Source organism: Achroia grisella, unplaced genomic scaffold (assembly GCF_030625045.1).
Source record: "Achroia grisella isolate CSIRO2021 unplaced genomic scaffold, CSIRO_AGI_Agris_v1 utg149, whole genome shotgun sequence".
Classification (NCBI taxonomy): domain Eukaryota; kingdom Metazoa; phylum Arthropoda; class Insecta; order Lepidoptera; family Pyralidae; genus Achroia; species Achroia grisella.
This window is the reverse complement of record NW_026712644.1, coordinates 4166204-4191102: the sequence shown is the minus strand read 5'-3', so window position 1 is coordinate 4191102 and position 24899 is coordinate 4166204. Positions and strand designations below refer to the sequence as shown.

The following is a 24899-nucleotide window of genomic DNA, read 5'->3' as shown; positions in this document are numbered from 1 at the left end:
GGTCAAATTCAGGGATTACTGAAGACAATACAGCATTTTGACTCACGGTTGGTGACCTCTTGCGGCGATGCCTTCTACTTCGTTTGCGACGGTTTCTTTTACGGCCAGTGCTTGAAGAATCAGATTCGATCGTTACTGACGTGCTCGAACTCGTAGACGGTGCCCGGGTGCGTTTGTGTTTTCGTCCCATGATGACCAACAAGCGTGAATATATCCCACTTCTGATAACAAAGAGTTAAACACATTACAGATATATATATAGTTATTTATTCACGTTTTGATTTTAATTCTAAAGTTTCCAATGTAAATATTAATAAATGTAGGTATAATCATTATATTTAATTATCTAGTTTCTTTAATCAAATTCATTTAAACAATTATAGGATACGTTGAATTTTATTGGAATTTGTCTGCAATAATTATATCTAAATACCAATCTTCGAATATAATGTAACAAACTTTGGAATCTACTGTTAACCTTTCACTTCAACGGTTTCGGAATGAATACTCAACAACAAGAATCTGCATTATAAGATGGCGTTCTAAAATCGGTAAAGTAGTATTAGTGGGGACGAGTGCGCCGCTAGCGTCATCTAGTTTCACAATATTACAACTGCGGGTAATTTTAATAATTAATACTGCTTTGGCGTTGGTGCTTGCTTCCAGCGCCATCTATATCCGGAGCTAGCGATAACAATTATTATTATTTTGACGGCCTCGATGGTCGCAGGTTCGATTCCTCGCACGGTACAAACATTTGTATTCATGAGTATGATTGTTTGTATCGGTCTGGGTGTTTTCTATGTATAATATGTATGTATTTATGAATCAAAAACATTTATGTATTTGTTTAGAACCCATAACACAAGCTTTAACTAGCTTAATTTGGGTCTAGATAGCGCTGTGTGAATAGTCCTGAGATTATTTATTTATTTAATAACTAGCTACTCGCCCCGACTTCGTACATGCATGTATTATATATTTAAACCTTCCTCTAGAATCACTCTATCTATTAACAAAAAACCGCTTCTAAATCCGTTGCGTAATTTTAAGGATTTAAGCATACATAGGGACAGACAGTGACAGCGACTTTATTTAATAATATGTAATTATGATATTAATCGTAGTTTGTATTGTCCGCAGAAAGAAGAAATGGCCGATACAGACACAGAGACGCTGCCCAACGGCACCGGCCCGCTGTCCACCGAGGAGGAAGATGAGAGGCTCAAGCAAAGACCCGCTGATATTGATGCTGTAAGTATTAACCGTAATAAATTAATGCTACTTGGTAAAAAGACTCGCTAATATTGATGCTGTAAGTATTAAACGTAATAAATTAATGCTACTTGGTAGAAAGATCCGCTGATATTGATGCTGTAAGTAGTAACCGTAATAAATTAATGCTAGTTGGTAGAAAAACCCGCTGATATTGATGCTGTAAGTGTTAAACGTAATAAATTAATGCTACTTGGTAGAAAGACCCGCTGATATTGATGCTGTAAGTATTAACCGTAATAAATTAATGCTACTTGGTAAAAAGACTCGCTGATATTGATGCTGTAAGTATTAACCGTAATAAATTAATGCTACTTGGTAGAAAGACCCGCTGATATTGATGCTGTAAGTATTAACCGTAATAAATTAATGCTACTTGGTAAAAAGACCCGCTGATATTGATGCTGTAAGTATTAACCGTAATAAATTAATGCTACTTGGTAAAAAGACCCGCTGATATTGATGCTGTAAGTATTAACCGTAATAAATTAATGCTACTTGGTAAAAAGACCCGCTGATATTGATGCTGTAAGTATTAACCGTAATAAATTAATGCTACTTGGTAGAAATACCCGCTGATATTGATGCTGTAAGTGTTAAACGTAATAAATTAATGCTACTTGGTAGAAAGACCCGCTGATATTGATGCTGTAAGTATTAACCGTAATAACTTAATGCTACTTGGTAAAAAGACTCGCTGATATTGATGCTGTAAGTATTAACCGTAATAAATTAATGCTACTTGGTAGAAAGACCCGCTGATATTGATGCTGTAAGTATTAACCGTAATAAATTAATGCTACTTGGTAAAAAGACCCGCTGATATTGATGCTGTAAGTATTAACCGTAATAAATTAATGCTACTTGGTAGAAAGACCCGTTGATATTGATGCTGTAAGTATTAACCGTAATGAATTAATGCTACTTGGTAAAAAGACTCGCTGATATTGATGCTGTAAGTATTAAATGTAATAAATTAATGCTAGTTGGTAGAAAGACCCGCTGATATTGATGCTGTAAGTATTAACCGTAATAAATTAATGCTACTTGGTAAAAAGACTCGCTGATATTGATGCTGTAAGTATTAACCGTAATAAATTAATGCTACTTGGTAGAAAGACCCGCTGATATTGATGCTGTAATTATTGTTTAATTTCGATTTAAAAATGTAAAGTTATACTAGTATTTAAAAAAGCAACACGTAAAGCTCATTCTTCTTGTGATGAGAGCTTTCTGAAAGAAAGCGTTACATTAAAAGAAGGATAACTTAATGGAAGCACTTTTTTTTTTATTTATTTACACACAAATTTATACAATATAATATAAAAACAATAAGCCGTAATAATAATTTTCATTGGTCATATATTAAAAAGTGTTTAAATTAGGTTTATATTAATAAAGGATTTTCTATTCTATTCTGTTCTTTTCTATTCTATTGTATTGTATTAACATGTCGAATTTTTTAACTACACTTAAGTGTTCGTATCTGTTGTCTAGTACCCATAGCACAAGCTCTCAAGGCCAGCTTTGGCCAACAACATTAGATAAGTAAAAAAAACGGATTAATTTGTTTTTATGTCAGTACGCCCTTGGTCAAAGTATCAGTGAGAAATATAAAGTAACTCTCAAATGGTAGTGCCGTAGTTATTTTGGCATTTATAATATTGTAAGGATGACATTTTTGGTCCCTTATATTCGGTCTCGGCCCTCCGATCGATCTCCAGTCCAATTCAAACGGGGATCGATATTACGACGGCCTGAGCTGAGGTTCGAACCCCTAGTGGTGCCCTCAGAGTAAAGTCGTATCCGTCAGGCAGGAGTTGGCCTTCAGCCGCTCCATAAGTCGTTCCGTTGGTTTGGAGTGCCATCTGCACTCGCCCCCTATAGTCCGAAGCTGTAAAGGCCAGCTGCGGCCAACAGCATTAGAGTAGACCGATAAAAAAAAAAGGGCATTTATGTCCCTTCTCTATTTGTTATACCTACCGCCCAGTTCAGCTAGTATAAGGATTAGTCATCTGCTTCTTCCTTATCACATTTATTTGTGGTCGACGTAATGTTTTTCTCTTCCATTCATCCCTGTTCGCAGTCATCTCGTTATTTACTCCCTTTTTTTTTTATTTATTTTATTTAGGATCACCAACTATTGTTACAATTATACAATTAATTTAATTACATGTGATGGATTATGGTCTAATTGTACAATGATTTAAACACGAACACGGCAAGCAAAATAATATACAAAAGTTACATATAAAAAAAAAAGGAAATCTTAATTTAACTGTTTCTTTTATATTATGAATTATGCTTATTATCTATTACTATACTATATACTTATAATATACAATACACAATATATATTACTATTCCAATGGAGCTGTTAGATGTTCGTATATATTTTTCTGATATGTACGGATTGCGTCGAAGTGGATATCTACGATGTCACTATGTTAGTTCAATAATTTACATCCTTTCTATTACTCCCTTATCATATCATCTTTCACACACTCCATCCACTTTTTCGGTCTTCCTCTGTCCTTATAACCATCCACATTCATATGTAACACCTTCCTTAATGTGTTATCTTCATTCCTTCTTCATATAATTCTGAAGGATAAAGATTAGTAAGGATAAAATAATATTATCTTCATTCCTTCTTCATATAATTCTTAAGGATAAAGATTAGTAAGGATAAAATATCTTTTCCTCAGGATGTCCGCGAGATGGAGCGCCGCAAGCGCGTGGAAGCTCTCATGTCCTCAAAACTGTTCCGCGAGGAGTTGGAACGGGTGCTAGACCAGCAGATCCACGAAGGCAATGATGCACCGCTCCTGCAGCGCATAAGGGAGATGGTTGGAGGACGGCTGCATACCGGAAGTCTTAGGGTAAGTATTGATTATCGTTGTCTTATCGTTATCTTCCTTTTTTTATTTTAAAAGCTACTCGCCCCGGCTTCACCCGGGTGTACATGTATTATACATATAAACCGTCCTTTTGAATCACTCTATTAAAAAAACAGCTTCAAAATCCGTTGCGTAGTTTTAAAGATTTAAGCATACATAGGGACAGACAGCGACAGCGACTTTGTTTTATACTATGTAATGATTTCGCGTTTAGTATACATCTATATATATATATAAAATTGGAGTGTCTGTTTGTAATATTGAAATAACCGTTTTTTACTACACGCATATGAATATAAATATGGTACATACACCAATAAACCACTTTTTGCAATTTTTGTCTGTCTGTCTCTTGGTCTGTTTGTTCCGGCTAATCTCTGAAATAGCTGGACCGATTTTAACAGGACTTTTTTTGGCAGGTAGCTAATGTAATAAGGAGTAACTTAGTCTAGTCTACCTTTATTTTAGAAAAATAATGTTCAATTCCACGCGGACTAAGTCGCGTGTACATATAAAAATGTCGTAAATATAAAAATGAAGAGCTGAATGTGTTGGTAAGCGCAAATCTCGAGAACTACTGAACCGAGTACGCTAATTCTGTTTTTAGAATATTCCTTAAAGTAAGAATTTGGTTCTTAAGAAAAGAATTTTTTTAACAATTGTCTATAAATGTCTAATAACAACTCTTTTATAATCCCATACAAACGATTCGAATTAATTCTTAAAAGTCAATTTGAACCTTAATACCATACCATAAAGTTCAAATAATAGTGGGGGGTTCCGGGATTATGTAGATACATAGATAAATTCTTTATTCACAATTACAGACACATAACACATGAGATACAGAAAAAACACGAATTAATAAAAGAAATGTAGGTGACTTTATGTGCCGCAAAAGTGAAAAGGCAGCCAACTCAGCATAATGCTACAGATAACTCTGCAGCGCTGATATTCTGTTAGCTCCTTACTTATACTTAACTTATTACTAAAAAAAACATAAATATTAAACTTCGAGCTCTTTATCAAAATATATATATCAAATAATAATAATATATATATATCAAAGTATATACATATGTATAATACAAGCGTGTTATACTATAGTATAGAACAAACCGAGAAATTAAGAAATTTGTTATCCACCCGTGTGAAGCCAGGACGGGTCGATTGTTAATTTACAAGTTTGAGACTGTAAACTTACATATATGAAAATTTACATATGAGAGTGTAAATAGAAATAGAAATAATCTTTATTCAAATAAACTCATTACAAGCACTTTTGAATAGTAGATGTTTTTTTTATATAAATAATTACAGTATAACAAGTAAGAGGCATGCGATAATCAACATAGAAGTCGCTACGCACTCATTATTAATGTAATCAGATAATATTGTCAGTGCTATAGATTTAAAGTTTTTCTATAAAAACATTATTATCGTTAACGAATTCTTCAATTTTATAGTAAGCTTTTTTGCAAAGGAACTGTTTTATTTGACATTTAAATCTTTTTTCTGGCAGATTTATAACAGACTCTGGTATTTTATTGTAAAACCTTACGCAATTGCCATAAAACGAATTACTAACTTTAGCCAAACGACATTTAGGTAAAATCAGTTTGTTATTGTTACGTAAGCTTTTATTAGTGCAATCACTAACTCTTTTGAAACTGTCTATATTCCTTCTGGCATAGATGATGATGTTGTAAGATGTACTAATTATGATGGACGACTGAGGCTTTGAAGCCGGCTACCGCAAGGGAAACCCCAAGTAGCGCCCGTGACTTGTGACACGGGTGTAGGTTTAAAAGGCCCTTTTAGAATGCATTAACACTCACCTTCACTACTTGCAGCTTCCCCCCAGACCCAACTAAGACCGGGATAAACCCATTACAATTCACTTTAGTACCCAAAACACAACCGGCACGCTCTGCACTCGTCGACTGAATGCCGCGGCTCACCCAACCAAAGAGGATTTTTCAACTACCGACCTCTGTATTTATAGACCAAAGTCAGTGTACTAGTTTGGTCTATAAATACTAGATGGCGCTATTTACAATATTCGTAATAATCTTTACATTGGGTACTTCATTAGTACTAAAAACAAACTACCTTCTTTTAATATATTTTTTTAAATATCGGATTTTTTCTACAGTAATGATGTGAATTTTAACAAGAGACTACATATAGGAAATTAATTTGAATTTACATATATTTACAGGGTCCAACGTGCGTTCTGCCCATCAACGATATTCGAGGGATCGAAGGAGTGGGTTACGAAAAGGGGGAGAAGATACTGCGGTGCAAGCTGGCAGCCGTGTACCGTCTTGTGGATCTATTCGGATGGACCCAGAGTATGTAAAAGTATAGCATGATATAATATACATTTATGATATATGGATGGTGGCTTGATGTAGCGGAGAATAAATACCTTTCGGTCTTATTACAAAAAATCTATTAAAACTCGGACGAAAACGTGGTCATTTCGACCACGTTCATCGTGGTTTAAACCATTCCTAATGTTAACTTGAAATAAACCTAACATTATTACGAATCCAGATCTAACAGAGGACTACTTAGTACTACAGTTAAATCGTTCATTATATATTCCCCACAGATAATATGCAGAAATCAGTCACTCATATCTGTCAGCGTACAATTGCGTTCCATTTTACCAGAAAACTGAAATGATCAAAAATAATATTACTTCAAAGATAAATGTATAAAGTAAAAACAAAAAACTTGAAAGTACCAGGACGACATGAAGTTGTAGACAGTGTAATAAATGCTCTATTCGTTGTTCCAGCCGGCATTAGTGGTCAGATCACTGCGCGCCTCAACACCGCGGTGGAGCAGGTGCTGACGACGCCGCGGGGGCTGCTCCCGCACGAGGTCACCGCGTCCTCCCTTGTCAAGGTGGACATGCAGGGCGTTGTGCAAGACCAGGGCACCACCAACTTCCCCGTGAATGTTGAAGGTAAGAATAGAATAGAAAAGTCATTTATTCAAATAAACTTACATTGAATCACTTTTGAATAGTCATTACATTTTTTTAATCTACCGCTCATTCGGATAGTTGTCTCATCACAAGAAGAACGAGCAAGAAACTTGCGTGTTGCTCTTTTAAATATTTTTTTTTATTACTTTACATTTTAAGTGAGTTTAAGTGTGTGAATACAAACCACCAATTAGCATTAATTCAATTAAATACTCAAACAGAAAAAAATTTAAATATATAACCAACTGGTTAAACAATTAATAAGAGGAAATCAGTCAGTGATTAGAGCAGATCAGTCCCTACAAGCAGCACCCGTTCACGAGTATGACGGATGAGCCAGCCATCACTGCGCTCGACTATATTTTAGGGATCCGAATGACCCGGCCCACCACGCCGCCACAAATCTGGACATTTTAGTGAGCATGATTACTCAAACCACGTCAAAGCTACTTACAATTGCCATCTGATAGTTATAGTATTCACATTTTACATAAGAATGCATGCGGCAATCAATACAAAAACCGCTACGCTTTCATATTTCTAAAATAATTAAATCAAGAAGTAAGATCCAGTGAATGTCCACGGTAAGATCTAACCTAACACCTTTTAGGGTTGGCAACGCGTACGCAAGTTCATTTTGTAATTAAACAACAAATTCGTTTTCTAAATGTACAAAAAGCAATGTGAATCCTTCTTATGGAAAATGCTTCGAAAACGAGGCAAGGCGCCAAGGCTGTCTGAGGGAGAAATTGTTGGTAACGTCTAATAATTTCTCCCTCAGACAGCCTTGGTGCCTTGCCTTGTGGTGTAGTATATCTCATGCTCTCATCTCGAAACCAAATATTGCTCAATCTGCGGCAGGAGCGGATCTACCTACGGGCTTTATAGGCTGCAGCCCAGGGCCCCGTGGATACAAAGAGCCCCCAGCCCCCACTGAAAATAATAGGCAATATTTAGATTAAAAACCTATCATAAGGTTGACAACTCTGAGATTAATCAACCCATAGATATGCGCGTCTATCGAACAGAACGAGGAATTCCCTCTCGCTTGTTTCTGGTCGGTGTATTTTTTTAGTTGAGTAATATAATTAGGTAGGCCCCACAGTTTTAGACCAGGGCCCCACAAATTCACAATCCGCCCCTGATCTACGGCTTGTATCTCAAAACACTCGTATATCGAGGTACTACTGCATTTTGATTTGATTTGATTATTTGAAAAGAACACGAGCTGAGTTTCTCGTCAGTTCTTCTCATCTCGAAATCATTCCGAACTGACGGTAGATTTGACATATCATAGGAGTATGTAATAGATCTACATGAAGATATTTTGATTTGATCGTCGAGCTTCTCTCTTCATGCTAGAACAATGTTTGTTTGTTTTATCTTTTTTTTTCTTTCTGTTACATTATTGAATACTTTTTCTTTATTTGTCATAGAATAAAGATATTTTGATTTGATAGTCAGGCTTCTCCCTTCAAGCTAGAACAATGTAACATTACAGACTCTTATGATATGTCAAATCTACCGTCAGTTCGTAATGATTTCGACATGAGAAGAATTGACAAGAAACTCAGCTCGTATTCTTTTCAAATAATCAAATCAAATCAAAATACAGTAGTACCTCGATATATGAGTGTTTTGAGATTTGATTTGATTGTCAGGCTTTTCCCTTCATGCTAGAACAATGTTTGTTTGTTTTATCTTTTTTTCTTTCTGTTACATTATTGAATACTTTTTCTATATTTGTCATAGACTAAAGAGATTTTGATTTGTTTGTCAGGCTTCTCCCTCCACGCGTCAGTTCATGCTGCGAGGCCAGACGTCCGCTGCGTGCTCCACGTGCGTTCACCATCAGCTCTGGCCGTCTCCAGCATGAAGCGAGGACTTCTCCCGCTGTGCAACGAGGCGGCGCTGCTCGGAGAGATTGCCTACCATCGAGTTCCGTACGGTTAGTATTCCAACGGGTATCCTGAGCCGAGGTTCGAACCCCTAGTGGTGCCCTCAGACTAAAGTCGTATCAGGCGGGAGTTGGCCTTCAGCCGCTCCATAAGTCCTTCCTTTGGTTTGGAGTGCTATCTGCACTCGCCCCCTATCGTCCGTTGAAGCTGTAAAGGCTAGCTGCGGTCAACAGCATTACAGTACTACGAAAAAAAAAGTTAGTATTATTATTATTGACGACCTCGGTGGTCTAGCGGTTAGCACACAGTTTTATTTCAGATAGTCGCGGGTTCGATTTCGAGGAATCGGACATTTGTATTTATAGGAAATAGGGCTTTTTAATGTAGACAACTGAACACTATAATCACTTCTATATTTATCTTTTATTTTAATACTAGGAAGCCAATATGCGTCCGCTCTTTACAGTGTACAAAACAAGAGTGAGGGACCGTCTTACAGTGGTTATAAAGAAAACTAGGTCAACTTCAATATAAATATATATGTAGGTAGATGTAATTCTATTAAGTCACTCAATCAGTTGAGAGGTTAATTTTTGCATTTTAATACAATTAAATCAACAGTATTCATGAGTATGTTTTTTTTTTATTGTTGTTTGTATCGGTCTGGGTGTTTTCTACGTATATTATGTATGTATTTATAAAAAGTATCTAAGTATTTATATCAGTTGTCTAGTACCCATAACACAAGCTCTGCCTTGCTTGTGACTAGATGGCGCTGTGTGATTCGTCTAAGGAATTTATTACTAGTGGTAGCGCAATGCTCGAAATTCGACCTATTCGATCTATATACCGGTAACTGGACGGTAGGGAAAAAATGAAAATTAGAATGTAAAAATTTGACGTTCATATGCGGCTAAAATGTCCTATATGAATAAATGATTTTTGAATTTATAATTAATTTAACATTAAGACTATGCAAGACAGCCTTGTCACTCAAAGCAATCGTACAGACAAACTAGATATTTGTATTTGGTATATATGTATAAATTTTAAATGTATTTTATTATGTACTTGAATGTATATGTATATATATATATATAATATATTTATATTTATATATTCTTATTTAAGTATGTATGTAGTTGGATATATATATTTCAATTTATGAATTTTATTATAATTGTACCTTTCTCCTTTTATTATTTATTTCATGTTATTATTTACTTAAATGCACCGCCCACTAATCTCTGTTTGCCCTATGGTCGACTGGGAGAAAATGCCTTATGGTGTTAAGTCCGCCATATGCACCTTTATTTTGTTTTATATTTGTGCATGAAGTTTTTATAAATAAATAAATAAATATATTGCTATTAGCATTACGCCCGCCTATTGTACAAAATCAATAGTTTTAAATAAATAAATAAATAAATAAATATATTCTTACTAATATTATAAATGAGAAAGTGAGTCTGTTTGTCTAGGGGGATGGGGATTGTTAGTAACGTGGACTCATGACCCCATTATCAATGTGTCATGTCAGGTTGACCTCCACGCGGATCCTTCTAGAACCACCGTGATAAATTCCTAGTGAATTGTCATGATGTCGATGATCGTTCATCTTATCATCCTCCACTGGTGCATCGCCAGCGTAAACCGTTAGCGCAAGCGGGTGCACCATTGTATTATCATGCATAAAGAAAAACTCTGTTTGTCTGTCTGTCGCGCTTCCACGCCAAAGAATATAGAACCGATTTCAATTAAATTTGGTACACAGATAGTCTAGAACCTGAGAGAGGAAATAGGCTACTTTTTAATAAGAAAAAAAAATCCTAAAGTTGTCTGTAAGAGATTGCGTTAGCGATATATCGCTTCTTCGTTCTTTTATATATATATACTGTATGTTTGTGTTTTTAATAGTGGTGCAATAAAGAATTATAAATAAAAGTAAATAAGGGTTGTCCACCCCTAATATTATTTTTTATTTTTCGACACATTTTATTTTTATTTTAATTTACGATTTAGCATTGTAAACTACAAACCTTAAATTTTTCGCCTATTTTTTATATCCTATATATATAATCAACCCCTATTTTTTAATAGCGATTTTATTTTATATGACCAAACAACGTTTACGATGTCAGCTAGTATAGCTATATACATTTTTATTTACCTCCAGGTACTCTAGACAACGAAGAGCGCGACAAGCTGGTGCGAGCTCTCGGACCCTCAGCCAAGGTGCTGGTCCTCAGCAGCGGTGGTGCTCTGTGCTGCGGCGCGACCCTCGAGGAAGCGTTCCACCAGGCGAGGAACCTGACGGCCGCCTGCGATGTGCAGCTGCGTCTCGCATCCCTGCCGCTCGACGAGTTGACGCTCCTCGACGATGAGACCAGGCGACAGGTGGGTTTGAATTCTATTTCTTACTAGCTGTACCCGTGACTTCGTCCGCGTGGAATTTAACTTTATTTTTCTAAAGTAAAAGTAGCCTTAGTTACTCCTGATTACATCAGCTACCTGCGAAAAACAGTCCCGTCAAAATCGGTCCAGTCATTTCAGAGATTAGCCGGAACAAACAGACAGACAGACAGACAAAAATTGTAAAAAATGTTATTTTGTACCGTATTTATTTTATTAAACGTTCTTATATTTTAGAAAAATAATGTTAAATTCCACGCGGACGAAGTCGCGGCTACAGCTAGTCTAATATTAATACTAGAATTAGAAATATGAATTGTAATATAAAAATTTTGTAACGCAATGGTTATCAACTCACTGTAGCGTTGTATATGTTGTGATGAGGTGTCGCTACATAATATATTGTTTATTGTATATAGGTAGTGAGTAAACAGCTGTAATAATTGTACTATTTATTGTACATTAGTAAGTTTATTTGATAGTGTGCTACATGGCTTATTAGTAACGCGTACATTTGACGCGGAGTCGTAACGTGGGCTGACTTTACACTGAACTTAAATGTATGTTATCTGGAGTCTTAAGTGACAGAAATATTACAATTGTAGGTACAACGATTCGAATTTACGGCATCCGGACGATTTATTACAAGTGTAGGTACAATTTCTTTGAACAAGATTCGAATATACGACCTTTCATTAATGAAAGGGTTTTAAGTGACAGAAATATTGCAACTGTAGGTACAACGATTCGAATTCACGACCTTCCGGACGATTTATTACAAGTGTAGGTACAATTTCTTTGAACAAGATTCGAATTTACGACCTTTAATCAATGTTTCTAATTTGTCACTTTGTTTACAGATCTACGAGGCGTCTCGCAAGCCTCCCTCTGATGCTAACAAGTGGCGGGTAGGTGGGGAAGAGTTCGAGGCTCTGATGCGTATGCTGGACAACGCTGGCTTCCGCACAGGATACATCTACAGGAATCCACTAATCAAGGTACAATAATCTTAAAAAACTGACCTGAACTGAACGCTCAAAAACAAAATACAAAGAGTAAAACAGACAAAGTAGATGCATTGTGTCTGTTTTTTCTCCTACTGATCCCCTAAATCTACTAACCTCCCTAGAGGTTGAAGGTAGGGACCTCGGGGTCCCTTTGGAAATAACAGAATATAATGAAACTTTCCTACCATCAATATATATACCATATTCTGAGAAATAAATAAATAATTGTTATTTGCTCTGGCAACTCCAGGGGCAACAAGTGTGAGAAGAATAGAACCTGCTACCATCGGTAGTAACGAGGTATTTAAACTGTGTCTTGTTAATTTATTTTATTGTATACACATACATAATGTGCAAATCTTAGTAATATTATAAATGTGGAAGTTTGTGAGTATGGATGTTTGTTACTCTATCACGTAAAAACTACTGAACGGATTTTGACATAACTTTACAGTAATATAGCTTATGCATAAAAATAACACAGGATATACATTACATGCGGGTGTAACCGCGGGCACTGCTAGTATAAAATAAATAAATAAATAATTTAAGAACAGTAGGAAATAATATAGTATCACGGCCGTCACATGATAACGTGATGTTCGTAGTGCTGTACATGTATGTAGCGACGGTTACCACTTACCATCAGGTGGGACATTAGTTTATTTGCCATTTCATTACATAAAAAAATAAATTATTGTGTTTGTCTGTCCAGAACGACGTTCCGAAACCCAAGAATGACGTAGAAGTGCCCCCGGCGGTTTCCTCACTGGGGTACCTTTTGGAGGAAGAAGAGCTTTACAAGCAGGGGTGAGTTGAATTGTTTATTAGGGTTTTTAGACTATTGTCAGGTGCTTGGACCTGTAGCACTGCTACCTACATAGATCTATACTCACCCTTTATCTGAGTCCGCTACCTAGACCCGTCAGGTTTTCCACCCCGACCACACTTTTACACACACACACGACACCGTCCTCGCCGGCGAAGACGACGACCTCAAACACACAATATCGCGCATTCAACCGGGCGCCTGCGCGCGCCCGGGCGCTCCACACCGGCGCCCCCGGGCGCCCCTCCGATCGATCCCCCGTCCAATTCAAACGGGGATCGAAATTACGACGGCCTGAGCCGAGGATCGAACCCCTAGTGGTGCCCTCAGACTAAAGTCGTATCCGTCAGGCAGGAGTTGACCTTCAGTCACTCCATAAGTCCTTCCTTTGGTTTGGAGTCATTTGTTGCCATCTGGACTCGCCCCCGATCTTCCGGTGAAGCTGTAAAGGCCAGCTGCGGCCAATAGCATTAGAGTAGACCGAAAAAAAAACCCGTCAGGGACAAGTATTAAAGGATATTCATAGGATTTCTTATGTCTATGGATGACGATTGTCGCTTTCTATGAGGCGGGCCGTAAGCTTAATTACCATCGTGTTTAATTGTAGTATGATACGACATTTAAAGTACCAGGATATCATAAAGTCATAGGTAGTTGGAAAAGTGAGATATGGAGGTAGGTTAATAAGGAGACATTATAATGTATTTTGATATTTTTTCTCTTTATTTTGTAATTATATATATTGCTATTCAGGTGTATAGATACCAATCATTGGCTTAATCAATCTTGTATAATTAGTGTGATGCTAGAGTTAAAGTACCAGGAGCCTCGCCAGCGTAAACCGTTACCGCAGGAGGAGGCACCATTCCATTATCATCCATAAAAAAAAGTACCAGGAAGGGCGGGAGATGAAATTTTAACCATTTGAAAAGGTGGGTCCAATATTGTAAAGTCGTTGACAATCCACCACTAGTTTTTAGGGTCATTTAAAATATCATGAAATTTAAAAATACTCATTTAAAAAAACACATTTCAGATTATGGAAGAAAGGACAAGGCAAAACTGGCGAGCGCACCCGCTGGCTGAACTCCCCGAATGTCTACCAGAAGGTCGAAGTCCTGGAAACTGGCACCAACGACCCCAAGAAAATCACCAAGGTAGAATACTTGAGGGTCGAAGCGGAGTAGACTATATATCGCAATTTTAAACAGATCACAAAACTAACCAGATTAGCAACTCTCAGTCAATGTTAAAAATATTCCATAGTTTATACGTTCAGGCTATTTAGACGCTATCCAAAAATTATATCACATGTTGAGAAGGAGAGAGTGGAGAATGAGTAAGAGAGAGAGAGATGAGTTTTTTTAATGGATGATTATGGAATGGTACACGCTAACGGTTTACATGGGGTACCAGTGAGTATGATAAGATAAACATGAGGTTAAGGCAGTTAGCAGATCGTGGCAAATTGACCAGGAATTTATCACGATTTCCAAGGGGTACCGCTTAGATGTCAATATGATATAGTACCATACTAGCAATGGGGTTATAAGTCCACATTACTAACCTTTTCTCTTTATGTCACATATTGGGGTGGAGTGAGTGAAGAATGAGTAAGAGGAAGATGTGAACTCACCGTCCTCTTATTATAAAGATATCTTATATAAAATTCTCGTGTCACAGTTTTCGTTCCCATACTCCTCCGAAACTGCTTGACCGATTCTCATGAAATTTTGTGAGCGTATTGAGTAGGTCTGAGAATCGGCCAACATCTTTTTCATCCCCCTAAATTTTATTTTTTTATTTTTTAGACAATATTTAGTTTCTATTCTTTTATGATACAACATACAAAAATACATACAATGCTAAATTTTCACCCTTATATCATCAACCCCTATTTTTTTATAGCGTTATTAATTTATATGGCAAAACAACGTTTGCCGTGACAGCTAGTCCTCTTATATTATTATAAGAAATATAATAGAATCATAAAGAAACAAATGTCACTATAGATAGCAAATAGGGAGTGGCTTATCCATAGTGTGTTAAAGGATGGAAGGGATACTAAATTTAATGACGTCACATTTTGAGGGAGAATGAGAAATGAGTAAGATAGAGATAAAAAGAAGATAAATAAATAGCATAGACTCGTAAGTGATATAAGTTTAAAGACATTATCAAATTTGTCACATCCCGGACATTGTGTCAAAGGTTCTAAATTTAATGACGTCACATTTTGAGGGAGAATGAAAAATGAGTAAGATAGAGATAAAAAGAAGATAAATAAATAGCATAGACTCGTAATTGATATAAGTTTAAAGACATTATCAAATTTGTCACATCCCGGACATGTGTCAAAGGTACTAAATTTCGAGGCGTCACATTTTGAGGGAGAATGAGAAATGAGTAAGAGATAACATTACACAAAAAGAAGATAAAGCAATAGAATAGAATCATAGTTATATATAAGATTATAGGCATAAGCAAATATGTCACACTAGGGAGGTGATGGGAGCGTCAGACATGTGACCAACTGTGACGATGATGGGGATTCTCAACCTGTTATTACCACAGTTAGAATATGAAACAATTAGAATATGAAATTCATGCGATATAATTTGTGGATAGCATCTTCATTTAAAATTGCAAAATTCAGTTGGAGGTTGATTGTAAGAAAACATTGTCAGGATATATAGAAATTTATTTTAACCTTTCGAGTGTATGTCGTATGGCCCAGCGACCGAAAGTGAAGAGGCGGTATGAGCTCTCCAGCTGTATTTTTTCAAATGCGTTTCAATCTTATTTCGTTTTAATAAGGACTAAATTGGTTTAAACAAAGTCACGGTTTTGCGGGCACAGATCTGTCACAACACTGTAATACGGTTTAAGAAGGGCGCACAGATCTGTGTCAAAACATTCGAAGGGTTAATATAGTTTATATATTAATATATGTCAAATATTCAGGCATTGTTTTATATTTATAATGCGTTATTTATTGATATATTTCTTGATAGACTCAAAATAAAGGGCTATGTCAGGCAATAGAGAATGAATCAAATCAAAATATGTTTATTCATGTAGGTCTATTACAGACTCTTATGATATGTCAAATCTACCGTCAGTTCTTTTCATTCCAAGAACTGAGAGGGAACTGAGTCCTTACTAAAATAAAATAAAATCAAAATATGTTTATACATGTAGGTCTATTACAGACTCTTATGATATGTCAAATCTACCGTCAGTTCTTTTCATTCCAAGAACTGAGAAGGAACTGAGTCCTTACTAAAATAAAATAAAATCAAAATATCTTTATTCATGTAGGTCTATTACAGACTCTTATGATATGTCAAATCTACCGTCAGTTCTTTTCATTCCAAGAACTGAGAAGTAACTGTGTCCTTACTAAAATAAAATAAAATCTAAATATCTTTATTCATGTAGGTCTATTACAGACTCTTATGATACGTCGAATCTACCGTCAGTTTGGAATGATTTCGAGATGAGAAGAACTGACAAGAAACTCAGCTCGTATTCTTTTCAAATTAGCTTTCTGAGTCTTTGTAAGGCATTTCATGTATTTATAATAATATAGTTTATATATGGGTATGTATTAATTACTCAAGTATTCACAAGCATTCGCTGACATTTTCAGGACCAGGCATTCTCATACATTGGACCTATATTAACAATCCATAAACGCCACAGAATATATATTCAAATGTCATGATTTTTTTTTAATTTCCTTGACGCGTAATCATCTTCAATTTGACGGTAGTCAGTATCTTGGTTTATTAAGCGATTCAACTTATGAGGTCCTGAGTTCGAGTCTATCCAACATCATTATGGCATATTATAAGGATATAGAAGCCAAATCGAGTCTTGACGAAGCGTTATTGGGGTATATCACAATATCAACTGTATATTATATTTAGACCTGTCTAGGAAGCTACTACTATAGTCCCGTAGGCAAAGTCGCGTGTAGTGGCTAGTCTAGTAATATATCTCGAAATTATATATAACAACAGATTTTTTCATTTTTGTTATACATGTGAAAATGATGATCATAGTCACGCTTGTATTTTTTTTAAGACGGACAGCCACAAATACAGGCATAGAGTATATTTCTTGCACATTCCAATTTTTTTCAACTTTTTTTCTATATTTTTTTTATTTTAATCTTGAGGTTTTCGGTTAGTGAATTTAGTTGATTAAGTAAAGATTTTTTGCACCAAAAAAGGTTTATTTATTAATTTTATTATCTATATATAAATGTTTCATAGTGAATAGAGAGAGTATAAAATAATATATACAGAAACTGTTTAATATATATATATATATATACAGTCATATAGCATTAATATAAATGGTCATTTTTGTCTACAATAGTGTCTCGCTCAAAAGGCTCAAATTTTTTTTATATACCAAAATTTTTTCTTTCATAAAAAAAAAGAATCATCGAAAACTCATTCATTCGATATAGATATTATATGAAGGTGTAATAAAATTATTTGAAAATGTAATATTAGTGATAGAGATATGTCGCAATTGTGAAGGAAAAGTCGTAATTAAAAAAAAAAGTTTTTTTTTTTCAGATAATTATATTATGCAATATTTATTAAGAGATATTAATATATAAATTGCGTTTGAAGATATTATGCTTTTAGATTGTATATATGTTTTTTTTTAAATATAAAATAACGTGTTTTGTCGTCGATATACACTTTGATGTCACGGTCAAAACAAATCGAAAATCATTTATTCATGTAGGACATTTCAGCTGTTAAGAACGTCGAATTTTTGAAAAAAAAAATGCTGCATTTTTTATCACTGACCCTTTATAGTAAAGAGCAAAAAACAAGATAATGACATTCAATCTTCTTGAATAGCAATGAGCTTGTTGTATATGTATAATACATGCGTGTCATAGTATAGATCAAGGCGAGATATTCAAAGATTTGTAATTTCCTATGTTGTACACATAGGAAATTACAAATCTTTGAATTTCTTTGAAAATCTTTGAAAAAAAAAACATCGTGCGTGACATCAAAGTGTCGATACTATTTCGCTAAACGCGATAAGATCTTCAGCAAAAACTTTTTCGTACTATCTTAAAGAAGCATTATGATAATATTATGTTTTTTTTTTAAATTGAAAAAAAAAATGAAACTGAATCGTTATAAAATAATATTTCTATAATTATATGGGTACTGGAATTTAATTGAAGTCTCTTCATGTTTAGAATCTTTTGCGGAAAATTCGTCGTAATTTTCGTAAATTCCCGTACGTAGTCAATTAAATATTAATTTAAAAAGATCGTAAGTTACCGAAATAGTATATAATTTTATAAATCGGGTACTATAAAACAAGGTACTCAATCTTGTTCGCAACTCCATGAAGATATTTTCCTAAAATGAGATTTTTTAATATAAAAGTGCTACGAAAATTTTACCCACAATTTTGTGCACCGTTAAAATAATAATAATAATAATATAATAATGTATTTATTATCAGGCTTAATTGCACACTTTGTTAGTATTACAGATTTCTTATAATTAATGTTAGTACGTGCAGACTACAGACACAAAATACACACACAAAAATAATAATAATACAAATAATATCAAAAATTAATATTAAATTAAGTTAAAATATAAATTAAAATACATTCACATATAAATCAGTATAAAAATGTTGAGTGCTAATTAAAGGTAGCTCGACAGTTCTGTGGTTAGGATTGTATTGATTTTATATGTATATTTCGATTTGGAAGGTTGAGGTTACGATATAAATAATTGCCATAATTTAAAAAAGATTTTGCTGAAATCTGAACAGATGTAACTTCGCTTTACTATTGTGCTTTATAGAGCTATGTTTACAAATCAATAAAATATTTGTGAAAAAGTTAACAACTATTACTTGAATTGACATGGCGTCTCTTACAAATGAAATGCTTTTGAAATTTTTTTACACTACATTTTTTTTAATTGTTTTTTTTTTTTGCATTATTTGTGTATGTACTAATATTATAATGTTTTACAGTGGGTGGACGCTAACAACGATGAGGTAAATAACATTTTTTGTGAAGTTTTTCGTTAATTTTTAATTAACTATTTCGTAAATGGGTCGAATATTCTTTCGTTGTTCGCCAACAGTTCTATTTTTATTCTTCTTCTGTATATATTATGGTGTATATTATAATATACACAAAATTTCTTTTTAACAGCTATTTATTTATAATATTTATTTATTTTTAATTATATTATAGTTTTAATAATAAATATATTTATGTTTCTCACAGGCTTAGTCGTAAAGGGTATATCTTTCGATACACATAAAAACTCGTCTGCGTGTAACTCAGTTCCACCTATTTCAGCCGCGAAGCAGCTTGCTTTCTAAGCTGTTGAGATATGGCAGTAAAACTACAGAACATTCGTTCTCCTGAATGACAACGTATGATTACTGATTAAAAGTAATTATTTCTTATTTAATTTGAAATTTCATAAATAACTGATCACGTGACAGATTGTATAAAGGACCCGAACATATTAAAGGATTAGATATTGATTTGTTTTCCGATAGAATATCTTTAGCGAGGGCCGTGATGAGCAGGCAATTCTTTGAGTTATAAGTATCGAATTTAATGTTACTTACATGCATTTCCATTATTCAAAAATGTTTGTTTGTTAATTTCAGCATATGTTTTAATTTAGTGGATTGTTATTTTTTAATATATGATTTTATGAGTATTTATGACACAAGCACGCCTCTCGTGTTAGTACTGTAATTTATTTTATATTACGTTTCTATCCGTGAAAACCTATAAGTGGCCGTTCTCATTTAATTATGTTTATATAATAACCTTGATTTTCCGAAACCCAAAAAATAAATAAATAAATATTATTTTCAATATTCTGTGACAGCATACCTTCTACACGTGTTATCTGTATTATATTAAAGGTTTTTAATATAAAAAATATTGGATAAATAAGAAATCAGTTTGAGATGTTGACAGAATCTCTTTATTATTCTTTAGTACTAATGTTAGGGTTCATATCGATATTGTCGAAAATCTGATATTTTATATTAAAAGAAGGCAGTTTCATTATTACTCGGTATCGTTAAACTAGTTGCATATAACCCCCACTCATATCTTCTCTGTATAAATGGGAGGGTTTTTGTAGGCCGCGGCATCTCACACACACGACACCGTCCTCGCCGGCGAAGACGACGACCTCAAACACTCAATATCGCGCATTCAACCGGGCGCCTGCGCGCGCCCGGGCGCTCCACACCGGCGCCCCCGGGCGCCCCTCCGATCGTTCCCCCGTTCAATTCAAACGGGGATCGAAATTACGACGGCCTGAGCCGAGGTTCGAACCCCTAGTGGTGCCCTCAGACTTAAGTCGTATCCGTCAGGCAGGAGTTGGCCTTCAGCCGCTCCATAAGTCCTTCCTTTGGTTTGGAGTGCCATCTGCACTCGCCCCATAACGTCCGGTGAAGCTGTAAAGGCCAGCTACGGCCAAAAGCATTAGAGTAGTCCGAAAAAAAACAAGGCCGGTCTTTGAGCACAGGATGTGCTGGTTGTATTTTAATTGCTAAAGTGAATTGTGTTAGAGACATAGTTAAATTAATGTTATATAGTTGTTTTTTTTTTTTAATACATACTTTTACAAGTACATAGAGTTGATATATCTAACACTAATTATATGTCACTCACTAAGAAGTTTCTATATACAACAACATGGGGCGGCGCGTGTACGCGACACGTATAACTTAGTATATGGCCCAAACATTTTTATAATGAAAACACTTCTATTCTATCTCTCGGATCTATCAATAGAATAGAATAGAATAGAATTTTATTAACTCGTTTTTACAGTAATAACATAAGAAATACAAGAATAATTTACACATTAAAAAACGGAGTCAATGTGGACCACAACTCATCATAATGCTGGAAATAGTTTCCAGCGCTGATTTTCAGTTGGGCCCTCAGTACGGACGCGCAAATATTACAATTAAAAAATACATATACATAAACTTAATAAATCAGATATTATACAATTAAAATAAAAATAATAATATCAAGAGAAAAAGTATATAAATAATAAAAAGTAAAATTATAATAATCATAAAACATTATATACGTAATGGATAAAAGAAAAAATAAACAATTATAAAGAAATAAAATTAAAAAAAAAAATAACCAACAGTACAAGCTCCCAGGTTCTCGACGAAGTAGGTCATAGACCTTGACCTTAAGGGACGTGTACTCACACCCTCTTAAAATCCCATTAAATTGTTTCTTCGTGAAAGTTCTTCATTATCATGAATATTGTCTTTGGTTTTCAACTTGTTGTACTCTTTACTTCTAACCCTGTTTTGTTATATAAATATTTATTTTTATATATATAAATCTGTTATCTTATTAAGTTATAACTTTTTTTTATTATTGAATTTATAATTCAGGACAATTCACACAACGTCATCTAGTTCAAAGTTAAGCAGAGCATGTGTAGATAATGGGCAGAAATACAAAATTTTTTTTTGTAAATACATACATAATATTGAAAACACCTAGACCGATACGAATAAAAAATTCATGAATTTCAATCGTGCGAAGAATCGAACCTGCGACCAACGGAACTATACATAAGTCTACTAACACTATACCGCTGTAGAGTTTTTTTATAATATAATGTATACCACAAATATATAATGTTTGTAATTTTCCGATATTTCGATGCTGTCACAATGTTGATTATAACAGTATCGGAATATCGGTCACTCACAACAAACATAAATATCGATATATCGGAAGACTTTGTTTACCGTTGGGAGAAAATTTTGCGAATTAAAGATTTTTTGTTGTTACAAATAATATTTTTGTTGTTATCCGTGTTGTATTAAGGAATTTTTTTTGATATCTTTTTTGTTGTCACGTGTTAAATTTTTTTTTTTTTCTTAACGATAATCAAAGTCATCAGATATAAACTAGGACAAAGTTCTATCCATAAATTACGGCACAAGTTAAAGGGGTCAGAAAGGGTATATTAGGGTTTCTTAAGGGTCAGCAACGCGTGACCCCGCTGATGTTTCAAGCGCCCATAAGCTACGGTAACCGTATACCATCAGATGGGCCGTATCCTTGTTTGCTACTTACGTAGTATACAAAAAATGGATTCAAATTAAAAAATCATTTATTCATGCACAGTATTCATTTAGTATAAAAAAGGGGGTAAAATGACTAAAATTGTTTTTTTTATTAATGGTAATTTACCCGCCTGCACTAATGGTTGAAGCTGGCGGGGCACCAGTGGAGGATGATAAGATGAGTCTCATACTGATTCTAACATCCTCAGGTCAGTTCCATCCTCTTATAAATGAGTGTGATACAGTGAAAGTACCAGGATAACATGAAGTTACAGGCAGTTGGGTGATGTCTTTGGTACTGTTCATATATATAAGCGACGGTTGACACTCCATACATTATAGAACCGAAGGTCTTCCATAATGTAATGCTGGACCCGCCTGCGATAACGGTATACGCTGGCAGGGCACCAGTGGAGGATGATAGGATGAGCATGAAGTTAGATCAGTTCACGGACTTATAAAATAATAGGTGTGATACAGTGAAAGTACCAGGATAACATGAAGTTACAGGCAGTTGGGTGATGTGTTTGGTACTGTTCATATATAGGCGTCGGTTGACACCTACCTTCAGGGCATATGAATACAACCATTTGGAGGTCAAATTGACATAGTATATTGCTAGCAATGGGTCTTCAGTCCACGTCTATACATATAAATAAAATTGGAGTGTCCGTTTGTAATAGTGAAAAAACAGTTTTTTACTACATGCATATAGATACGGTACATACACCAAAATGTCATTTTTTTACAATTTTCGTCTGTCTGTCTGTTTTTCCGGCTAATCTCTGAAATGGCTGGACCGATTTTGACGGGACTGTTTTTTTACTACATTTATATAGATACGGTACATACACCAAAATGTCATTTTTTACAATTTCTGTCTGTCTGTCTGTTTGTTCCGGCTAATCTCTGAAATGGCTGGACCGATTTTGACGGGACTGTTTTTTTACTACATGCATATAGATACGGTACATACACCAAAATGTCATTTTTTTTTAATTTTTGCCTGTCTGTCTGTTTTTCCGGCTAATCTCTGAAATGGCTGGACCGATTTTGACGGGACTTTTATTGGCAGGTAGCTAATGTAATAAGGAGTAACTTAGGCTATTTTTATTTTAGAAAAACATAGTTTAATTCCACAGACGAAGTCGCGGGTACAGCTAGTTACTAATACTCTCTGGTGTGGTTTAATTTATGGATGGACTATGAACTTTATTATTATGATTTCTTGTTATTATATCGTTGGTGTTAGTAAAGCTTAGGGGGCTTATAATAATACGCTTCAATTATTAAAAATATATTTTTTTATCAACATACCATTCTATTACTGGAGCTTTTACTAAAAAAACAATAATTTCAACAGCATTTCATTATCCTACCCTGGTTAAAACAATTTTTATTTAATAACAAAAAGTAAATAATGTTTACAACAAAAAAAATCGAGTCTGTACAGTGTAGTGTAAGGAAAAGAAAGAAAATATTGGTTTGAATGTTGCCAGATGAAACTCCCATTCTTCCATCATGACCTTTTTTATTTCTTTCCCATATCGCTGTCCCTAAAGCAAATTTAAATGTTTTTGTGTGACAAAAATGTTTTTTTTAATATATTTAGTTACACTGCTTTGCATGATGTTGTATGGCGTTTTTTTTCTTTTGAAATCTGTACTGTACATGCTCGATGCTAACCAGAATGGATATTTGCAATATATATCTCATATTTTATACATTCCTGATCATTTTCATGCACTTCTTCTAATTCTATCCAAAAATAACCCTCTTTCCTAAATTGACATGTATTTAATATTTTTAAGCCATATTTAAATACACGTCGATACGCGCTGGCAACATTTTTACTAATTTTTTCATTTTTTTTTCTCCCTCTACGACACGAATGTGCAACGGAAACTCGACCGTGTTGTGAACGTCAGTGGGTACAAGATGGATCGCCGGCGCATTCCAGCACACCCCTCAAGATTGACACACTGCAATTTGTACCTAAAAACACGAATCCAAAAGAGTTCAAACAGCTTCAGCAACAGGTATGTATTTATATTTCTTTTAGTAATTGAAAATAATTTAAAAACCTGGAGGTCCCTATGCATTAGGGTTGATAATCGTAAATGATTACGTCAGAATAATAATCTTAGGACAATTCACACAGCGCCATCTAGACCCAAGTTAAGCTAACTAAAGCTTATGTTATGGGTACTAGATAACTGATACAAATACATATATATTTTTTTGTAAATACATATTATACATAGAAAATAGTCAATCCGAAACAATCATACTCATGAATAATGAAATAAAACTCATGAATTTAATCGTGCGAAGAATCGAACTTGCGACCAACGGAACTAACGTAACGTGAGTCTACTAACACTATACCGCCGTAGAGTTTTTTTTATTCCTCGCACGGCACTAACA

At 34.7% G+C, this 24899-nt stretch overlaps 1 protein-coding gene across 1 annotated transcript in view; it reads left to right on the top strand.

Moving 5' to 3' along the window:
• LOC131840667 (protein hu-li tai shao) overlaps window positions 1-24899 on the top strand; it is a 109539-nt gene that overhangs the window by 62409 nt on the left and 22231 nt on the right. The window contains exons 3-13 of the mRNA XM_059188845.1: window positions 1144-1254; window positions 3984-4157; window positions 6397-6529; window positions 6982-7152; window positions 8954-9121; window positions 11248-11468; window positions 12344-12481; window positions 13206-13300; window positions 14356-14476; window positions 19359-19382; window positions 24401-24511. Of these exons, the coding sequence (XP_059044828.1) occupies window positions 1153-1254; window positions 3984-4157; window positions 6397-6529; window positions 6982-7152; window positions 8954-9121; window positions 11248-11468; window positions 12344-12481; window positions 13206-13300; window positions 14356-14476; window positions 19359-19382; window positions 24401-24511 (1458 nt within the window). The 5' untranslated portion in view covers window positions 1144-1152. The remainder of the gene's footprint in view (window positions 1-1143; window positions 1255-3983; window positions 4158-6396; window positions 6530-6981; window positions 7153-8953; window positions 9122-11247; window positions 11469-12343; window positions 12482-13205; window positions 13301-14355; window positions 14477-19358; window positions 19383-24400; window positions 24512-24899) is intronic.